Source organism: Aythya ferina, assembly GCF_964211825.1.
Source record: "Aythya ferina genome assembly, chromosome: 4".
Lineage (NCBI taxonomy): Eukaryota > Metazoa > Chordata > Aves > Anseriformes > Anatidae > Aythya > Aythya ferina.
This window is the reverse complement of record NC_140300.1, coordinates 30,887,640-30,910,450: the sequence shown is the minus strand read 5'-3', so window position 1 is coordinate 30,910,450 and position 22,811 is coordinate 30,887,640. Positions and strand designations below refer to the sequence as shown.

The following is a 22,811-nucleotide window of genomic DNA, read 5'->3' as shown; positions in this document are numbered from 1 at the left end:
ATGCATCTTCACATTTGCTATTTGTAACAGAAATCTGCTTCTACGGTTTTCTTAGTGTATATATAAAACCTTATTAATGAAGCCTTTATTAAGGACTCTTAGGAAGAAACCCTCAAATGCTTGTACGTGCATGTTCCATGTCTTTCCCTATGGAAACATGAGGCACTCCTTTTGCTTGAATCAGCTGTTTACTGAGAAGCTTTTTTTAAAAAGCCTGTCTCTTGTATTCGTAACTAAAAACACTTCTTTCCACATTAACCTCATCATTTGAGTTTAATCTGTACTATCCTTTGGGAGAGAAGGAGCTCTGGCATGTGATTGTTTCAATGTCCAAGTGGCAGACTTTCAAACGCACAAGCCCATCTCTGGTCTGACAGCTTACTCCAATTAGGGCTGACACTCTGTCCTTAACTCATCCTCTTGTGCATAGGTATTGCAGCACATATGGCACGTAACGTCGTGTGCTCATCTGAGACCTCTGCTGGGCCTCGGCAGGGAGGAGAAGGGAAGGAAGAGGGGTGGGAATGATTCTGGTGCTACTCCAACCTGATATTGTGCATGCATACATGTACACGTTCAGTGGACGGACTCTGTCATGGGTGTGTGGGGAAGAGATCATCCATCCCCATAAATTGTGTCCAGTCTGAAGGAGAATGTGCTCCCACTAGTAGATCTGACTACGTTACAGCAATAGGACGAGACTGAGATTTTCAAAGGGGCTTATGGGATGTGAAGTGTTTCAGTGGGACTTGGAGGCTGGAAGTTCTTCTGCAAATCTCTTGCTTAACGTTTGTGTGTTGATGTTTTCTACTTAAGGGGCCTTTTGGCATCTTTTGCATTAATTTATAATGCTGTGTTAGCTGGGTTGCAAGCGCTGGAGGAAGGCTTTCTTTTAAAAAGACTTTGCTTTGAAATCAGACTTGTTTCAATACAGAGACTGACCACCTGCCAACTTATGTCAGGTTTTTTGTTTGTTTATTTTTTGGATTGTTTTGATAGCTTTTACAGCTGTATTTCGTAACAAAATTTCCCTGTGTCATTACATTTTACATTTTCTAGTGGAACACTATGTGATACTGACAATATTTTGTACAGAAGGAACCTCATCTTCCTATTCTTACTGGTATCTTAATGTAGCCCTGTTGATTTTAACAGGATTAGTCAAGAAAAGAAATACTTCATTGATGGCAGCTTCTGTTCAGTTCTGCTGATGCATTTTGTTTCTCTCAGTTTACACCCTTACAGATCATGGGAGCAAAAAGCCTGGGTTGGTAATTTGTCTATTACAGCAAATAAGATTATATGCTAGCATTCAACTGCAGACACTGCTGTAGAGCTCTCAACCGGTAAGGAACAAAGCTAGGAGTGTATCTTCTTAATCCAGGCTCAAGTGACAATAGTATATTGATGATGGGCTCGTACTGCTTACACTTGAATTCTGTACGTAATTCACCAGCTCGGAAACCTCAGCTGCTTTGCAAATGGACGATTAGAAGCAAGGATTTTTAGACAAGCAAAGTGGGGCTATTTATTTCGGCAATACACAAATGATAGACTGGCCTGATTAAATTCTATTAAAATTGGTATAAGACCCTTCAAACACGCCAGTGACATTTTAAATTTTTAAAAATCATTTAGCTGAAATTAGCCCTTCACTGACTGCAGCTAAATATATGTAAGCCATTTTAAGACTATTCACACAGCTATTCTCACTCATTTAACTACACTTGTTTGAAAATATAATTTGAAATATATTATCATAATAATGAAACCTGTATTTGATTTTTGCAAGAATATTTATAAGTTTATAATTTAACATTGTAGGCTTTTATTTTATTATGATTTCAACTAGAAATAGCTTTCATCCCCATCAGTGACAGGATTTAAAAAAGACACCGATTTACCTGTATTATAATTAAATTCATGCTTAAGTATGTGTGCGTCTCCAGCTTTAGAAGATAATTGTGCACACCTCATTGCTTTTTACTTCTAAATGTTGCTGTGGCCATTTACCAGGTAATTTCAGAAGACAAGTTCTAAATTAGCGGTGATTTCATAAAGTTCAAAATATTCACACCTAGCTAGGGGATGGCTGGGCATTCCTCCTCCTCTCCCAAAAGCAGCGTATTAAACATTCATGAAAAATACCTAAAACAATGGGGGGAAAAGTACGTACTTTGAAGCTCTCTCAGGCAGCAAATTTTCACAGTTTACTCTGCTGTATAATAAACAAGTTGTCACCATAGCAACAGCCACATAATTTGGTTTTTATATAACAAACGACAAACCCCATTTCCTTTCCTAAATTCACCAATTAAATTTATCACAGGATTTTTTAATCTTACTCCATTTACGCGCTCCGTACCATTTCCCTACCCTTAAAAACGGGCTTTTTTGTGATGATTCTTAATTTTGTTTTAATAATTAAAAAATAATAAAAATCAATGCTTTAGAGAGTAAACTGAAATAGATTATGAGGACAACGATCACTTCTTTCAAGTTCCCTAATTTGAGGAATGCCGTCTAACTGGCGAGGCACTGACTGGCACACCTGCAGCAGCACAGGGGCCTGCTACGCTTGTAGCGCACCTCCACGTGCGCCATGCAGTGAGGTTGCAAGACGAGCATCTCACGTGCTGCTGAAAAACCACAAAGCTCAGCGGTCCTTTGCAGAGGGGAGAGGATTTGTCCACACACTTTACGCTGTGGTGTAGTCAGCGGCTCAGCAGTGGTTCTGACCAGAAGCTTCCTGGCCGTAGCTCCCCCCACTGTATAAACCCCTGGAGCACGCCTGTCTCCAAGCTAACAGGAGCCAGCCCCTGGCTGAACCATTCCTCCTCTTCCTCCTCCTCTTCCTCCCTGGCTAACCAAGCTGCACAACTTCAAGGCTACAAGGTAGCTGGCCGGGAGCATGGGCATGGCTGTGTACAGATGTCGATCTAGCTCATGATGGAGTTGTTGGCCCTCCTCTCTGTCCCCAGCAAACCAGAACCACAGGCTGAGTTTATATAAAATAATGGTGGCACGTTTCTGCACATTTCAGTACTGCAAGACAGATCACCCCTAACCAGCTATGCCAGATGCAGAGCTAGCATTCAGCTGTGCCCAGTTCTGCGCTGAATTTTGTTCACTGCCTGTACTAGGTAAGCAAGAGGTACTTCTGTAGACAGAAGCAGCAGATGAGTAGAAGAAGAGTGTGATCATAAACAGAGTAGAAAAGAAGGTGCTTCAGGTCAGAAGGTAGGAACCTTCATGTCAGACTGCCCATTTTACATTCATACCAGTGCAGTTTCCCAGAAGAGGCCAGCTGAAGTACTACCCAAGCATTCAAAGGCTGGATTCCTAAAATAAATGGAAAGGGTTCCTCTCTCCATTTCAGAACGGACAACTGGATCACCAACTCTACATGGTAATACACAGCTTTAAGCTCTGACAAGCCTTATATATGCTGCGAATGAAGAACCAGATGTTCACTCCCTCCACAGCTCTTAAAAGTTAGTTTCACATTCTGAAATTGTCCTCAAGGGTGTTCACCCCCCCTCCATGTGTTAAAAAAAAAAATACCGAAACCCAGAAGCTTTTGATAATGAAGCAAACATATTTTTATGGTGTGGTCTATTTTTTTTTTTCAGTCTGCTGCTAGTTTTTAAATATAAAGTATAGCATATGTTTAACACAGAACATATGGAAAGAAAGAAAAAGCAAATCGTGAATTCCAAACATCATATTCTTGGTAGAAAAGATTCCACAGTGTGAAAGTGGTCATTCAGAACAACAACAAAAAAAAGTATTACTTATAAATATTTATAAAACCAGCTCTAGTTCTTCTCTTATTTATTGTGATGTAAATCTGAAGTAAGAGCACTCCAGACAGCCCAAAGTGCAGAAAAGAGAATGCCTGCAAGTATTTGGGGGGAACAGATTAGTTCAATACATCTGTAAGAGCACGTCTGAAAAACGGATGCTGGTGCAACAGAGCAAGAGCCACTGCTGCTTTCATGCCTTCTGTGTCCTCAGCTGCCTGTGCTCCCGGACTATTCCCTCCAGCCAATGGATCCAAAAGCACAAGGGGGACCTTCACTCCCAGCTCCAGGCTGGCCCCCCCAGCCCACTGCCCACAAAACCTGTCTGGGACTACTTCTCTCGCCTCAGCTGAGACAGCGGTGGGCCTGCTATTGCAGGCATGAGTCCCTGTGCTAGGTGCTATAAAAATGCCATGATGAAAAGCCAGTCCCTGCAAAGTACAATTATGCCATTAATATAATCAGAAATTGCCTTTACCAAGGAGTGATCAAAGGATGTGATCTGCATTCCCACACTAGTACACCTGCCCGTGAACGCAAAACAAGCAGCAAGAACGGGCAGTGGAGATGAACAAGTCCAGGAAGGAGGCATGCTGTATAAATCACAAGCTCTAGCTTTACAGCATCAGGTCTTGGTAGGAAGAAGAAAGAGTCTGATCAGTTTGGGCACTGTCTGGACAAACACAAAGATAAGTCCTGCCTTCATGCAGAACATTCAAGTAGGAATAGTGCTCAGCTCAGAGGTGGCTTCTTAGCCCCTCTGCCAGAGGCTTGCGTGCTCACTCTTTCTCTAATATAGGTTTGGCTGGCTAAGGCACATGCTTTTTGTTGACAGACATTGCACTGATTAAATTAAAAACATTTTTAAGCCACATAATTACCTTCTAAATTCCTAGCAGACAGCTATGTTTGGTTTAAGAATTCCTCAATTGTATTTATATCTGTTCTTAGTATTTTGTACCTACCTACTTGGGACAGACTGATACAGACTGCTATCAATTAAAAACCTGGTGGACAGAGTTCTTTTTCTTGGGTTCAGTGAAACTGGTCTGAAACCACAAAGGTAGTAAAAACGAGGACATCTTTGCCTTTATCACAGAATCACAGAATTACAGAATCAGTTGCCCATCTCTTGAACAAACAGCATGTTTACCTGGGCAAGGGAGCTGCAGGGCTAGGAACAACTTAGCTCATGACGCAGACATAGCTGGAGTGGGAAAAAAGAGAACTTAAGAATTGAGGGGAGCTAGGGCTGTGAATGCTCTGTCAGTCTGTGTGCAGAGACAGCCCAAAGACAGACCCACTCGGACCATTATGCTGTCACTGGCTTTGTATTAGCATTAAAACTCTCCCTGTCTCTCAGACAGGCAGAGATTTAAGGTTCAAAGGCCCTTCTCTTGAAAGTACCTCAGCCTAGACAGCCGTGGGGGAGAAAACAGTCCCAGTGGGAAGAGGCTGAAGGTGGAGCCTGGCTCTGGTACATGACCGGCTATGAAGGCGAGGCAGCCGTGTAGCGTGTGCTGCAAGACAGGTAATAAAGCTTTGGGCTGCATGAGATGCTGCCATTTCTCAGGAGTCCTGGAGGGAGGTGGCTGTGCTGCTGTTTATCAGTGCTCTTTGAGCAAGGAACAATATCTGTTAATAGTGACAAGCAAGCAGACAGACACTTAAAGACTAGTTAGAGAAGAAAATGCTTACCTCACCCCTTATTTATAGCAAAAACACAGTTAGAAGCTATTTCACACTTTTTTTTGACCAACAGATGACTCTGCATGGAGAGCAAAATGATAGATCCAGCTGACATCTGCATTCCTATACGCAGTGAATAGTGTAAATAACCTCCAGTCCTAGCTGACAGATTAAAGGCAGCACTCGGTCCAAACTCTGCAACCAAACTGAACCAGGATGGAATGCAAAAAGACTGTCCCCAGCCCCAAACTAGCCCTCAGGTTGCAGTAGCTTTTTTAAGTCTCAACAGTGTATCTTTAGAAGGTGAGGGAAAGGGGAGTTTGTTTGGATACCAGGGCAGAAAGAACTGGTTTTTGTTCAGAGAGAAAGGCTCTGAAAGGACAAGGCAGATTTCATCAGCAGTTGAGGTGGGGGCATCAGTGCAGGTGTTTGTGCTCACCAGCGTGTCTTCCTCCCTGCGATCCATTAGTGCCAGCGTAATGCTCTAGGTACCATCCTTACTGTCTCCCTTCCTCCTTCCCCCCCTTTCTTTCTCTCTCTCTCTCTCTCTCTCTCTCTCTCTCTTTTTTAGTGCACTTCCAGATAAATGCCAGTCATTTGGCCAGGGCTAACTCACAGAAGGTACAGCAGGCACAGATGGTACTAATGCATAAATGTAATCTAGTAAAAGGATGCCAACACCAACCCAGAAAAGGTTCCAAATAACTGCAGTGCACTTACAGCAATACAGTGATTGGCAAGGTGAAAGCTGAGATTTGCAAGAGCTTAGTGTTCCCTAATCAACAATAGAAATTCTATAACAAATGAGCATATTTATTTATTAATTTTAAAAACGCACTTAATACCAAGATCTCTAGGCATATGTATAATAAAAATTCACCAAACCCCGAACTCATTATACAAATTATACTGATCAAAGTACAAGAAGGGAAAAAGGGAAAGGCGGATACTAAAAAACAAAGACCAGCACCATGTACCCATTCCCCAGCATTTCTCAGGAGAGCTCCTAAGAGGAAAGATGGGCAATGCAGAGGTGCCTGACAGTCAAGGGATCTAGAGAGCGCCTGGGCAGTGACAAAAGGCAATCCCACATGGGTAGCTTTGCAAACCAAATAACACCCTCAGGATTCAAGGCATAAAAAGACCCACACCAAATCCTAGCCTCTAGAGAACATCAGCATCTCCACTAAGCACATCTGTAGCAGTGATTCCCCACAAGGAAGAAATATTTCAAAGAATGGAGAGCCAAACCACATCGCCTGGTCCATAAGGAAGAAGGAAAATGGTGCAACTGCTGAAGGACTCGAGCTGTATCTCTGCAGTGCACACATCCTAGCGGCTGCTAGCACCATTGTGACAGGCCAGCTACTTAGTCCTGAAAAGGAACCCGCAGTAGACACCACATTGTCATAATACAATCTGAGGACCAGCTTCTGATCCTATTTCAATGAGCTTTACACTGCTGACTTTAAAGGAACTACTTCTGATTTTCAGAAGAAGACACGAGATGAGAAGCAGCGCTTAAAAACTAAGAGAAGTTGTTATCTTTAGTATTGCCACACCTGAATTTGTACATGTCTCGCTAGTGGGAGGTCAGAAGAGCAGAGCTAGGGATCAGTATAGTATAGGACAAAAATATTCCTAATTTACAGACCTCTTGCAAAAGATTATGACAGAAACCTGCTGCACGTGTGCTGCTCACCCTGTCTTGCCTCCTGGAATAGCTTCTTGTATGAGCACAATTCCTACATTCCTCTCTTCCTCTGCTGGCTCCTGATCTTCCACCACACAAGAGCTCTGCAGTTCAAAGGCTGCTCTGACCTGTGCCTGCTATGAGCAGCTGCAGCTCACCAGAGCCCTGTCACTCCTTGCAGCACCTCTTTTCTGCAGTCTGTGATGTCCAAAGAAGAGGGTGAGCTTTTAATTTCTACGGAAGGAGCAAGATTGCAGCCCTTACTTGTAACAGTTTGTGGTCCTTGACAGAGACACCAAGTCTTAAATGCCGGACTGCTGCAGAAATGAGTGTTGCCACTGCACCTTTGTCCCCCCTTTATTAGCACCAGAAATAAGCACTGGGTATGGTAACAGACAAGTTATGGCAAGCTCTTCTTCCAGGCTTTCTGAGCCCTGAGCACAGCAGATCGTGGGTCAATGACTAGGGCTTCAACCAGCTGTAATACTAGCAACAATAGCCATAAATTCACCCAGTTTGAATTATGCCTGACATACCATTAATAGACATCTTTGCAAGTCAAGAACAAAGCAGATTGACAGCGATGCGTAAGAACATAAATCAGATAGCTTTATAAATTCTCCTCTTTCATAATCCAGAAGGTCTAAATCAGATGTGGCGCAGGCCACAGCAGAAAATACATCCTGTGGTCATTTTAATTATTGTGCTGTACAAGGATTTGGCTGTCATGAAGGGTTTAGGCTTTGGTTCAAGGTAGAGGATTCTGGAGCTGCCACTTCAACACCACTCTGTATGGAAAAGGTTTGGTAGAGGGACAGCAGCGATGTCCAAATATCTGCAGAGTTGACAATTAGTAATCCATGTGAATGGAAACAAAAGCCTAATGATGTGCTGTGGGGTTTTGTCTGCGGGAAGGGGAGCTGACTCGTCGACATGTGCTCGTTGTACCAGGGAAGGCGACATGGGTTGAGGGGTCGGAAACGGCTTGGCGTTCGCGTTCCTTACTGGGCCCGGTGGTCAATGTCATTAATGCTGAATTCATTATTACGGCAAAGGATCCAGCTATCAGATAGCACTGTAAAGGCTTCAGTTGGTGAAGTGACAGCTGGATCACAGTGGCATCTAGAGGGCTGTTACATGCAGTGTGCGCGCAGGCATTCGTGAGGTTCCTGCTGCGGCTCTGTCTCTCCAGCTACGGAGCCATCTCAATCTCAGCAGTCACAACTGTGCTGCAGCCGCACCCACCCACCGTGCTGGGGGATTTCCAGGCTTCTTCCAAAGAGAATTCACTTAAACCCTATCTACATCTTCCAGCAGATTCATGTTTTTCACAGATTTTAAGTCAGATTTTCCCCCACAGTAATAAAGTGGTCATTATTAAAAGGCAAAAATAATTATATATCATCCTAAATGTTCATCCTCTCTTTTCAAGTAATTATCATACGCTAGATAGTTGCTGCAAATGAAAAGAGCCAGGCCATGAGCTGGGGTATGAATTCCATGTTTTTGTTGTGTTACAAGCTGAGAACATGACCCCTGGATGACTCGCAGACATTACAGTTGTAGAGCATCTGCTTCTTACTTACACGGGCTGTTCAGAGAGGATGTTTCTTCAGAAAAGGCTGTGTTAAAGACGTGCATCAGGAAGACAAGGCTCTGGGAAGTGTCTGTAGAGGAAGGAGGTTTTAGGATGGGCTTGAAGGGGACTTTCCTCAGCTGAGGTCATGACTGTGGAGGGAAGGAGCTGGAAGAAAATGGTTTTGGTTTATCTGTTGCTATCGACGATGTGAGAGAAAGATAAATTACATTCTTCCCACTTCAAATGGTTGCATACAGGGGATGAAGGAAGAATAATGGAGATGTTAGACTTTTGCGTGTGAGATGCCATCTCTAGGAACTGTAAATTTCTGGTATTCTTGCCTTTTTTGATGAAAAAACTCCTACAAATGCCAGGTTGTGGTGTTTGTTGGCTTTAGTGGGCTTCTCTTAAGATCCTCTTCTGATTTCACAAGGTTTGAAATTTTACGCATGTAGAAGCGTATTTTTTTCTTTCTTTTTTTCCCTATGAAAAGATGTAGAGGACTCAAGAAGTCCTTCCTGATGCTAACATGGGGAAGCCATTTGGCACTATAGTTCAGGCCTGACATCAATTTGGCTGCAGTCCTCCCATAATATAAATGGGGTCCCCCAGTAATACTCCTGACAAGGATTCATCCCCGTACATGTAAGAGTTCAAAGAGGAAAGACACTTCTCAGAGAAAACAGCTCTATCTTCAGAGCTCCCCCCTCCGCCTCCCTGCAGAGCTACAGCAGAAATACCACAGAACAATACAGCGGATGAGATACCGCAGAAATTAAGGAAGAACTCTTGGAGCTGCACCTAGAAATAAAATCCCACGATCCCACGCCCCCTGCCTTCTCACTCGAGGAGAGGGAACTCTCCCCCCACCAGCTCAGCTTATCGCTCTGGGCATCACGGGGGAAGAGGTGGCCCGGTCAGCGCGCCCCTTTGGGTGAGCGTCAGCGCTGGGTTAGGTGTGTGCTGGGACGCCCGCCAGGACAGAGATCACTTTCCCTCTGGCAGTGAGAACAAGCCCGAGCTGCCTTCCAAGGCATAATTAGATCTGAAGGAGCAGAGCCCTCCATTGGCAAGCGCTTGCAATGGGAAAACATTAATGTGTCCTTCAGGAAAGCAGGGTCAAACCTTGCCAGGCCATGGTGTATTTCCACAGAGGCAGAAGAGCTGCAAGTGCGGGAGGCTTCCTGCCAAGGGGTCAGATGGAGAGAGCTGAGGCCCTCGCTCCACAGAACCCGCGACGGGGAAACAGGGACTCTGCAGGCCATTTCCACATCCTTTCCTTTTGCATAAGCAATGCTTGCCTCATCTGAGGAAAACAACAAACTCCTGCCCTCTAGAGACAGGAGACCTCCAGCTCTGCTGAATAAAATATTTGCCACAACCTCCTTTTGAAGCAGATGCTACAAATGCATACAGTTTTATTCTCCCCTAAGGCCCACACAACCAGCTCAGCAGCTCATCGTCCTCTCTTCTCCCAGACCTGGAAGGCCAACTCGCAGGAGAAGCAGCTTGTCACAACCACTCTTTTTCAAGGCAGTAGATTATTTGGAGAACTGCTGAATAAAGCACTCACAGAAAACTTGGCAAAGGAAGATAAATCCCTCCCTTCCTCATTACCGCAACCTGTCTGGGCAAGACAGCAAATGCTCACACTAGTTGAGCACTTTTTTCCCTTAACTTCCCCAGCTGCCGGCAATCCACTCCCCTTCTTGCCCTTCTCTGAAAACTGGTCAGGGCACGAGCTGTCTCCCTGCGGTGTAAGTCACAGGGTGATGGCACTCAGAGACACAAGCAGGGTACCGACCATACGAATAACCGCGGCGCGTGCTGCTCCTGCTGATGCTCACGCCCCGAGCAGCCCCATGGAGCCCAGCTCCCTGCAGACACAGACGTGTGGCTGTGCAGCACGTGTGCTGCTTGCATTCAACCTAATTACCAGGAGCATAGCATGGAGGGGACTTTGTGGGTTACTCTTCTCAAGTTTTCCAAGGTGGGAAAAATGTCTTCAAAGCCTACCCCTGAATCGGTGCTCTCAAGTACCGTGAGTCTTGGTAGAAATGCTCCTTTCAGTGCCACACAACATATTGAGCTACAAATCCTTTCAGTCCTGGTTTTCACAAGGTTACACCACTGGTAAGCATGTACTTCCAAGCTTTTATTCACTGTAGCAACTGTGCGGAAATGTCCATATGTCCAGTTACAAAATAAGCGTTATTAGTGGGGGTGAAAAGCTGTTCTTAATAGCATTTTCCCAAAGCCGCCAGTGTACTAAAAATACTACAGCTAATACCCCCCGATTCCTCACTGCACCAAGCATGTTCATTTACATCTGAGCAAAGTATGTACGAAGTGGTTACCAAGCCTTGCCAGATCGTAACAGCAGCGTTTTGTACGCACGCACGTGCAACCAGTGAATGTTTGCTCCGCACAGCAAACCGCGCCAACACGAGATTTACCAAACCACATGCATAAGTCAGGGGCGTTTGGGGAAACAAATCAGATCTTCGCAGCTTTGCTGAACAGTAGTGAACACTGCATCAGGACCACATCAGATATAACACATCAGTGGGTTTAAGACACCCACAGGGCTTCTCTCCACAAAGTAGTACTTACATTAAGGTAACAGTTTGAGGAAGATGGCTACAGATGAGCTACGTATTTTCCTGCAAGAAACATTTTTTTGACACAGCAGCTACAGCCACCTGGCCATCCATTATACACTTTATATATTTGGTGACATCTCTAAAACACCTGTTTTGAACCTTTTACTGACAGTTTCTGGCCAATACTCTAAAACGCAGTAGTTATTTGGTGCAGAAAAAGGGAACTACGTTTTAAAAGAAATTCGTGTTGTCCTCCTTTTCTGCACTTGGCTCTCATTTTAGTCGCCCTCACCTAAAGCAAGCCCCAGGGATGAGAGCTGGGTCTGATGTCGGACTCAGCTACTGAGGTATCTGTAACCTGTGCTGGCACATTCTCCTCAAAGCAGTCAGATGCTGCCAGTTCTCATCCTGAAACAACTGTTCTTGAAATTCAGATATGTGTCTTCTGAAAACTGACCTACATGACTGCCAGATTGCTTGGAAAGATCGTGAGGTGCATGCACACATGCTAAGGAGGCTACATTACATAAATACAAGAATAATAAACAACTTATATGACATTCCACTTATCTCAAGTTGCTGAAGAAATATGACAGTGTAAAAAAAGTCCTCCTAAGGTTAAAAATATGTAGCACTATTTGCCTGTACTTTGTTTCTTCTTACGCGGTTGCTCTTTTAGGTAGATTTTGAGCATACCCAGTGTTGCTGCTAGGGATCAGAGCTTACCTCATCTGGGTCAGTGACATTTCAGCAATAGGCTAAGTAATTTTGGGGAGAAAGACAACTTGGGCAGCCCTAGAAATGCTCCTGATGTCTATATCAGTAATAATATTTTCTGCAGTAATAATGCCAGTTCCTCAAAGAGATGCACTGCTGATTTATTCTGTGAACAAAATGATACTTCCAGCTGTGTATAGCACCACGAGTCATCTTTTCCCAGGTGCTAAATATGCATCACCACAGCGTGCTTTGCTGCTGCCGACTGGGACTTCGGCACTTCCAATGCGTGCGGCTGCCGAACGGCGCTGTGTCAGGACGGCAGTCAGTGAGCACACAGCCCCTGCGCCGTGGTGTGGGTTGTCTTCTGTGGGTAATAATCCAACATGTGCAAGGACAGGAAGATAACAACTTCAAGTGGTTTTGCTTTATTTAAGCAAAATATATAAAATAAACATGCTGATAGCGATGCACATCTGCAGAGATGAGGTTTTAGGACTAAGAGCCTGGCAACAGAGCATACAGGTTTCTGTCAGCAAATTCCTGCCATGTTCTGAGCTTCCCAGATCTCTGGGACCAGGGATTTCCTGATTGTCAGGGACAAAGAGCAAGCACACAAGAAACAGAGACACCAGCATAGGTCTCTGAATGCTGCTTAGGGCTGCATGGGACATGGGTGGGTTAGCAAGCGCTCTCCAAAGTAAACATATAAGTCAGCCATCTTTTAAAAAAAAAGATATATATATATAAACTTAACTTCAGTTGTATGCTCCAGCTTGTCAATGGATATTTATGAGGTGAGTGTAATGTGATAACGGTTATAGCAGTGAAATACATCCGAGCGGGGGAGCTAGTAAAGAAGCACACGAATGTTAATGCCAGTAGAATTTTAATGCCCAGGAGATGGGGGCAAGGTGACATGAGCTGTAGTTAACACTGCTTTAGCTGGCTGTGGGGAGACATGATCAGCCAGGTCCGTTTCCAAAGGCTGTAGCGCGGTGGGTTTGGCGCACGAACCCAGCACAGGTTTGTCAGCACGAGCTGCTGTCTGTGTGCCCCTCCGGTACTGGGCTGTGCCGAGGGCAGGCAGCGGGACTTCTCCAGTAAGGAAATCCCCTCTGCCACGCGGCTCCTGCTGCTAGACTGGGAGGAAGGTGTTGCCAGTGGTGTCATCTTAGCACCTACTTTGAATCCCCACCGGTTTTGTTCCTTTAAAATACCCTTTTATTGTCACCACTCCGTACAAGCCTGCAGGCCAGGAGCACAGGTAGGAGTTTATTTATTAACCCAGTAAGGGAGTTAATGATTCCAAAGAGGTTTGGAAAGCAGGAAATTGCCTGTTCACTTGTATTACTGCAAAGAAGAAAAGGCTTATGCAGTCCAGTTCTTTACTGAAAAACTACAGGGGAGAACCTCACACTTGCAACTTTGACTCCTCTAGGGAGGCACACCACAGGGAAACAAAGCTTAGGAGGACGCGGACGTAGAATCAGGTAAACCAGGTTCTCGCCTGAGGGCCCTACTGGCATCTACAGCCTCAGCAGGCTGTAGCAGAGAGCTGTTGCGAGACAGCTTTGTGAGGAGCGACAAACCTGGGCTCACAGGGCAGAAAGATGCCCTGACAGTGCTGTGAAGACAGGGCCAACATATACAACATCGCTAAATACTCCTCTCAGGAGTGCCATTATTCTAAAACCCTCTCCTTCCTTGCGGCTCTGCAAGCGCTGAACAACGGTGCTGGAGGGCACAGAGCTCACGTGTGCCACATAAAAGACAACTCCCCAAAGGGTATGTGCTCTTTATGGAGACCCTTCAGCCGTGCTAAGAAAGAAGCACACGATGCTCAGCCTCTGCTGAGACACTGTACTGGCAGACATTGTAGGATCTTGATCCTCCAAGTCCAAAAGGAGCCAATCTTTTATGAAAGCGTGTATTATAGAGGGCAGTACAAAAGACATCTGTTCTGGACAAAAGATGGTTTAAGTGCCACTTCAGAAAATGCAGTTGTTACCAGTCGTAAGTCGGATGCTGAACAATTCAGCAGTGCACAGGGAACCTTTACCTACATATATGCAGTTACTCAGCATGCTACAGAAACACGTCACAAGCAAGGATGATGCACAGGTGACAATGTACACGGCACAGGCTGGGTGGATGGATATCGTAAACGTCCCATCTCCAGCCTCCCTGATTTCACAGACTGCTTCACATGCTCTTTCTCAGTTACAGAAGAATGCTGCAAGCGAAGCCACACACACACCAACACCACCAAAAAATAAGAGCCAGAGATCTGAGCGACAGTATGTTAGGAGCTACCCCTTAATCCCTATGACTACCCAGAGCAGCCAGCTATCTCAGTGCTTAGCAAATGATTTCATGTCTTATGCTGAACTGAGAACATTCTGTCCCTTCTGTTCCCCTTATGGTTTAGGGGGTAATATTAGTGGTAGGGGGACGGCTGGACTGGAGGTCTTTTCCAACCTTAATCTCTCTATGATTCTACAATTCAAGTTTTCGTGTCAAACTGCTTACAGTTCTCAGGTAATCCAAGCCTGCCAGCTGAGTAGCATTTGGAGGGTGTCGGTGGTGAATGACCCATAGCCTCCAAGGAGACCCCACACCTCACTGGGACCTTGTTATAGCACTGAGCAGTTGACACTGGGTTCGAGGTTTTATCTGGAGATCCTGACTTCCTTTAATCGCATCCTTGCAAGCAATTACCAAAGGGAGCAAACCGTCAAACTTAAAGCACTTGTTACCTGCCCATTAAATAATGACTCATTTTGGAAAAGTCGTTTCAGAAAGCAATGATTAGCATGTCTTATGCGAGTACCAAAGTCAGAGCACGCCGGAAAACAGAAGAACATTTTTTTGCTGAATTTCAGCCTTAGTGGTAGGAGTATGAGGACTGCTGTTACTGTTTTGGCAAACGCAGTACACGTTTCAGATACAAAGAGAAGAGCCCGTACATCCATATCTGTGCATTTGTCTCTCCTTTGCATATGTCATATACTAAAAAAGATGCTTCTCAAAAAGCTCTGTGCACTCCAGATGGAACTTAATAATAGAAAAAAATACACTCTGGCATGACTCAAAGCAACAAAACTCTGCCCAATCTATTGGGCATTTGTGGAGTGGCCATCCAGCTGCCCCCCAGCCCAGGCCCACCCTGCAGTGCCTTCCTAGGCAGTACAGTGAAATGGGGGAAAGGAAGGGTCAAGAGCTTTGCCAGCCTGCGACCTCATTAAGAGAATTCCACATCAGCCTGAACAAATACAGTGCACACAGCTTCGGTGACGGCAGCCATCATACCATTGCTCATTTCAAGTCTACTGTTAGACCTTGCCATTTATCGCTTCCAGGAGAGCATCGCCTCTCGCTCTCACCCCTGCACATCCCAGAACACTTTTTGCTGAGCATTGTTTCTTCTGTCTGTGGTACTTGAAGGGAGGAAAAACAAAACAAAACCCAAGCCCAATGGACTCTTAAATGTTTGACCAGGACAAAGATTTACGGGTGAACATCTTCGCAGGATGAAACTGAAAATGCAGAAACTCTGCAGCTCAGTTTGAAAAAATGCAGGAGGAAAGCAGAGCCCCTTTGTCTCTGTAGATTACCCAGGAGCTAAGCTGTGAATATCCACTGAGCACTGGGAACATGGAGGGCCAGCCCTGGCAGTGCGGGAAGTGGGCGCAGCTCCAGAGGAGCCTGTAAAGTTTCCTCAACTTCCTCCACCAAAGAGCCCAGTGTTGGGTTACAGATGGTTGGAAAGCAGCGTATGTTTGCTCACACATGCACACATACAAATTAAAGTGCTTCTCATACCTATCTAGCCAACATCAACAGATGAGTTCCAGGCTTGTAGCACAGCGCAGTCCAAAAGGCATCCTCCTCCAAATGCTGAGTGCACTGCTCCAGCAGGGCTGTACAGGCTCGCAGGTCACAGAGCTGGAGGAAGCACAGCCATTTCAGCAGACGCCTCTTGGACTTTTTTTTTTCACTGCCACATGAGGATCTTTCCTGCAGTGCACTAGGAGCATCCCCTTCCTTTAATATTGGGTGCCCTGCAAGGCCTTTAATTTATCCTGGTTGCTCAGTAAGTTAAATTCTATAAGATAATCAACAATGTAATAAATTACTTCAGCGTAACATAAAAATATTCCTTCTTATATAAAAACCTTTGCTGTAGATTTTTCTCTATTTTTCAACTAAAATACTTACCATATTCTTCTCCTGTGGATCCTGCAGTGCATCTTCAAGCATTTCATACTTAAGGGTTTTCTTTTCTGCTGAATCTGGTGCATTAATATAACCCCCATATTCCATACAAAGATCACAGAATGCTTGCATAACTCATTTTTTAATTACTGTAGCCCTAAAATACTAATTTAGTTCAATTTTATACTGACGACATGTTGGTATTGTTAAGGTTTATGATCCAGTGATTTACAAGGCATGATACATCTGAATTCAAATTGGTTGTATTGATTGTTTAATTGAGTACGGGGACATGAGTGTAACATTAAGTCACCAAACTGTCTGACCATGCTAATGCTAGGATGGTAATTCACAGGTTTTATTAGTTACATAGAACAAACATGTTTTAATTCCGAAGGCCAAAAATAGACAGATAAATCTACTGTTTAGTAAATAGCACTTCTAGTGATATAAATAGTCCTTTTTGTAAAGTTCAGATTAAACAGAATAGAAATTCAATATTCTGTTTCTAAAAGCTGAAATAGATACCACTACATAGGGAGTTCTGAATTTGATTAGAGAAACACCTTCCACGAGTATGAATCTTTTTCCTCAAACCAACTTGCACAAAGACAGCGATGCTGGTTATATCACATGCACCCTGATTTGCAGTTGATGAAAACCTACAGGCTTAGAGTGATGAATCCTTAACAGAGTTAAACATTAGTCTTTTATCTTCATCAGTTTGCTCATCTATAATTGAGAGCGGCTCAATCAGAACTAAATACCTTCCTCTGCTTGCCACATTCCACCACATCTCAAAGAATAACACAGCACCAGGGGCTTTGCTTGGGGCGAATCTCCAGGCCAGATTTGTAGAGTATGCAGGTCTCGAGATCTGCCCTTGAGATGGGTTACATGATTAAGAGTCTGGCTGACCAGTTTCCTTTTCTTTTTTTTCTTCTCCTCCTTTCTCCCCCATGACTCCTCCAGTAAGGAGGCTGGGGATAGAGATGATGGGAAGGAAGTAAGTGAGGAGCAGTAATGCCAATTGCTTATTTTCTATTTAGGGATCTTTTCTGTCCCTCCTGAAAGAAAACAGTCTCTAGGCCAGCATTTAATGGAAATAAATATGGACATGAATCAAACTGTGGCAAGCTGAGAGCAAGAAAAAGGCTTACTGATAACACATCTTTCTATTTTTGCTAAGATAATATTAAAGGTATATATGGTAATTGTGCAAGTTAGTGTGTTAAATTGCATGTGTGATGAGAGCTCAAAGCCCTTTACATTGGCTTGAATGCTAGTTTTTAATGCATTTCATGTGTAGGTACTGTGAAGCCACGCACCTTGTCACATCCCATTACCTAAACGCAAAAGCTGTTCTCTGCTATACTGGCATGCAATATTTGCTGTTCCGTTAATGACACTACAGTGGTCCTGACCTTCTCATTAATTAGCGCTTTCAGCATGTTTCCCAACATCCTGATTTCAGCTCTGTCTTCTGCGAGCATCACATTTATGTACAAAAAAATGACATCTTAAACAGGAGGCCTTGCTTTCATTAGAAATTCCTCATCCTCCAGTCCCCTTAAGTAAGAGAGTAGTCCAGGCTGCTAGAACGGACACTCACACACGTAAGAACAATCTGATCATACATCAAACATACTAACAATGCCTACAGGTGGGTTCAGACTGGCAGTGACTCAACCTTTGGTTAAAAAAACAAACACACATGACAAGAGCTTCTTCCAAATCCTTGTAACCCTGACTAGAGGCTGGCAGGGAACATGTGTGTACAAGAGAGCGTTGGTAACAAGACTGCAAGGTACAAGTTCTCCCTGTTTTTCTTTACGTGGTTCTTTAATTCCCTGGAATTAAAGGGCTAATTTAATGCCCTATTAGTGGTATTTGCTATATAGTTCATGAATGCCATTTTAATGAACTGGAAAACCACCCAGCTCCTCTTAACACACTGCACTTAACCACGTCACGCAGCCAGGCCTCGAAAAACGTATTTTTCCTTCAGTGATGATTGCAGACCTCAGGTAAAGTGTTGAGCCACTCAAATGCCTTCTAATCAAAAGATAAATGCAAAACCAAAATGATTAATCCTCAAATCATTTGCCCCAAATTGAAATAAAGTCATGCACTGGTAACTATGTTCAAAGAACTGTGGGAAAGCTACAAATGAAAGCAGAACGTTTGCACTGACAGGTAAATTGCAATGTTAATTTACAGTATGGGAGAAATACTGCAACTCCCCCATTACCTGGTTTCTAAAGATGTTCTGAAGTGTCTTGCTTTTGCATTATGGTATCAACTCAGAAGAAAAGTCCTTGTTGTCAGTGTATATTTAATGTTCGCTTTGTTGTCAGAAGTGCTTGAGTTGCAAAGCATTTGTGGATTTTATCCTCCAAAAATACTTTGCTTCTACCGCAGAATTCATTTTGATATGCTTAATTTGAAAAAGATAAATGTAAAGGCCCATAAAGATGCACCATGCCTTTTTACTTTGCCTTTAATGGAATCTCTCAGTGCTCCGGGTTTATCTCTTTGCTTCTCTTCTGCATTTATAATCCAGATGGTAGCAGCTAGAAGTTACCACAATTACCCAGCCTAACTACTCACCACTTCTGTATTTATCATGCAGTTGATAGGAAGTAGAATTATTAGAAGGGCATTAGGAAAAAAAAATCCTTGTCCTGTCCTGCACTGTGCATTCAGTCCTGCAGTCCATCTAGAAAACGCTGCCCCCTCCATACCAGTCGAGGGCAGGTGCCAACTGAGACCTGATTAATACCAAACTGCACTTGTGTGTAATTGTCCTCCGCTGGTACCAATAAAACATCTAGCTCAAAATAAATACATGAAGTAGTATGAAATTCAGGCCTAATTTTGTTTGATTATGCCATAATCTCCTGTGTTTAAAAAGAAAGTAGTAATTTTCCCCCAAAATATGCATCATTAAATAGGATTCAAGAAATAAGCATGGCTCCATACTGCAAAACTAGCAGAGTTTGATCGGCATCATCTTTTAAAGGTCCCTTAGAAGCTGTCTCATAGGCACCACAGTTTACTGAAAGTCATCAAGTAGGAAATGAAAGGAACAGAGAAAAAAAAATATCCCCAGCTTTTTTCCTATTCTCCTAATTTTCACAAAAATGAAAAACCACCACCATCAATTAGCTGAGGAGACTTCCAAGTAAGATCCCTCTCACCTCCGTGCACACCTGCACACCCGCGTGCCTTTGCAAATGTCCCCCACAGCAGAGAGGTGCAGCAGGCTGGCAGAAGGGGAGCACTGGTTCAGGACCCCTGTGTGAAGTGGGCACCCAGCTCCTGCAGCGAGCGGCACCATGGAGGTGCGAGCAAGGAGCGGTGCCTCGGCTGGGCAAGCCACCTCCCACGCTCCTTACTGACCACCAATGCCTGACTCGGTGCTGTGCAGCCTACCCCAATGAGAGACTTTGTAATTATTGACAAATTAATGACAAAACATTCAGTAGGTCTTTGCTAATCCTCCCGCGTGCTCCTTCAGGCAGTGCATAATACTTGCACGTGCCTCGGAGAATGACTTGCTCTGCGTGGAGATGCCCCGGCCAAAGGCGCGACCAATACAGGCTGTCCTTGTCCATCATGGAAAGAAAAGGTGCGGTGCCCAGAAGGGCTGCCCAAGTCAGGAGCTGTTCTGCTGAAAGCACTCCTGAGTTCAGAAACCAATGATCAGTGCGGAGCACGGGTCTTGAACTAAGTTCTGCAAATGGGCATTTTTTCAGTGCTTCTCAAATCAGTAAAAAGGGGTTATGAGCTTCGCTATGGGATTTGACTCACATCCAGCTACACCAAAAGCTGTCACCCGTAAGGACCCACTTACAGGAGAAGGGTATTTACTGAGGTATGACACCATGAGAACTGGTGCACAGCAATGTTAAGCTCATCAGAAGACACCTTGGAGGTGCAGAGCTGGGGTTACTGCTAATAAAACACAAGTGCAAGTCAGCAGCTGCTCCGCTAACCAAGTCACGTTTATCTGCACTGTGCTGCGTGAGGATTTGGCTCGGTGGAGTGAGAATCTGTCTTCACTATGATCTCCCTTTACTGTGTGTTTAGCTAGGTTTTATTTTGCTCCCAGAAGTTTCTGAGAATTTCAGATCGGTAAATTATCCTCAGAGAAGACCTCAGAGCATTCAAAGTGTGTCTTCTGTGTCATCACTGCTTACCTAACAACCTAAATTTCTAAGTCAAATGTAGTACACTTACTCTGGGTAATTTCCATTAATTCTTAAAATGGTTTTCATGGGTATGTTATCTTCACAAACATCTGAATTTAAATTACAGCCTTCCTACAGCATGTAATATTCAGCATTTGAAAGTCTTGGTTGCATTCATTACTTCACCCACCAATAACAGCTTCTCTCTTTTTCCCTCCAGGGCCGATGTATTAACTTCACCCGAGTTCAATCTCAGTAGAGGAGGAGAAGAGGATACAAGGAGGAAATACAGCCACATTGCCACTTTTCGACCAAGCAGAGAGAACTGAGCACTGCCCCGTGTTTCTTGGATGAAGCCTCAACTCAGAAGGTTTCTGCATTCCCCCCTTCCAGGAGCCAGCATTGCTGTGCCAAGCTCTTATGTTTCACCACCGTGCACTCCCGCTCCATGACTTGCGACAGTGACAAGCAGCATTGACTTGCATGCCTCTGCTTTCGTAGAACACAAAGGGAGAATACAGACAACCAAAGATAATAATGGTTTTTTTTACTTTTGTTATTTTTTTAAGGACTACAGATTCTCAGGACATAATGTGCTTTTAGCAGAGATGCAGTTTCTCAGATGCGAGGATGGCACGTGTTATGTAAATAGGGACTGCTTGCCAAAGGCGGAGGATAAAGCTTCCCACCAGGCTAAGCAAACGCAAGAGTTCACTGCCTTACAGCGATGTCAGATCACAAAACCCTTCCGAGTCTCCCATCGCATTGTGCCTTACGGGAACCTTCTGACTGGAAATCTTGTCATTCTAACACTGAAAAGTGCACACGCATGACAAAATGTAGACAGGATGCCTCAAGGTATTGGTAGCAAGCAAGACTTTGCCCTTTAGTTTTTGAAGACACCTTTCTTTCATTATGCACCCGGGACAGGAAGAAAATTAATAGAGCGTTATTCCACGGGAAGACAGCCTGTAACCAGAGATCTTGAGCGGAGTTGGAGGGACTGATGCTTCAAGACCTTGACACTGTGGCTGGTGTTTTTTTTCCCCTTCCTGCATTCGAAGTTCAGTAGCGCATAAAACATCATCATCTATAAACATACCTAGCAGTAGTAGGCTTATGTATTATTTTTTTAAAAATTAAAAAAGCAGTAGCCACTAAGCTGGTATCTCAGGGTTTTTCTCCCCCCGAATCTCCAAGGGCTCTTCAGCGTCACAAGCCAGCAACTCTCTTTGCATGAGAATTTCAAAGTTTAATTAATATAATTAAAGGCAACAGCAAGCAGCAGCCTGTGAAGATTTTGCTCATCTTTTTTATGCCTTTTGACATTGAATGACCTATTACTGTATGTGCATTACTCGGTTTTCAAGGGGGCACCGAGCATTGGTTGAGATTCAGCAGTGGAAAAAGACCTCCTTCCATCAATTTAGAAATTAAATTTACAGGAGCGCCGGCCATCACAAAACATTGACAATGTATGTATTATAATTTTTTAGAAAAACCAGTGTCGTGTCACGTCGACGATGCCAAATTATGTTAGCGTGAGCGGAAACACTGTGGGGGAGGAAGGAGGGAGCAGCTGAAGAAAAAGGCTCAAATGATCCAGTCACTTTCGATACTGTACTTCAGATGCAAAATGGATATTCGAGTCGAAACCTGACAAAGCGCGCCTGCTTTGATGGGAAATGGTATAGACAATGACCAGTGGCTGGGTCAGTGGGATGTCTCTCTGCGAGCAGGGAGGCTTATCAAATGACACTAAAAATAAGTTCAACAACCATCACGTTTGAGGGGAAAAGGCGAACATATCACATTTGGTGGGCATGAATGTGTGCAAGATGGAAAGAGCAATGCGATGCATCCTGGTCTAATTATCTCCTTTGTGCTCTTCACTGAAATTGCAAGGGACATAAATAATTCTGTTGGTCGATGTCCAAGTTCGTGGCACCGCCCAAAGAAGCCTACACATGTATCCACTCGCTTACATCTTTTGCTTGAGTTTATTTATGTCACTGGTAGCCTCATCATCAACAGCCATGTGTGCACATTATGCTATGAATAAAACAATTACCTAAGTTTGCGATCATTTCTTCTTCTTCTCCCCCCTAGTCCCGCGTCCTCTCCACAAATTACACCTCCACTTTGCCAGCTGCACAGCCACCCCTGGCCCCAGCTGCAGCAGACAGACCATCTTGCGGCATTGCGCGGCATGCCAGAAAGCCAGTGGCAGCCCAACGCGGGGGCTGCTGCCTGTCCCACAAGCATTTAAGACGCCTCAGACACCGGTACGTACAGCATGCAGCATCAGTGATGGAA

At 44.2% G+C, this 22,811-nt stretch overlaps 1 protein-coding gene across 1 annotated transcript in view; it reads left to right on the top strand.

The window, feature by feature from the left end:
* Nucleotides 1-22,570, top strand: part of ANTXR2 (ANTXR cell adhesion molecule 2) — a 111,180-nt gene extending 88,610 nt beyond the window's left edge. Inside the window, exon 17 of the mRNA XM_084516554.1 lies at nt 20,716-22,570. Within this exon, the coding sequence (XP_084372680.1) occupies nt 20,716-20,754 (39 nt within the window). The 3' untranslated portion in view covers nt 20,755-22,570. The remainder of the gene's footprint in view (nt 1-20,715) is intronic.
* The last annotated feature ends 241 nt before the right edge of the window (nt 22,571-22,811 follow it).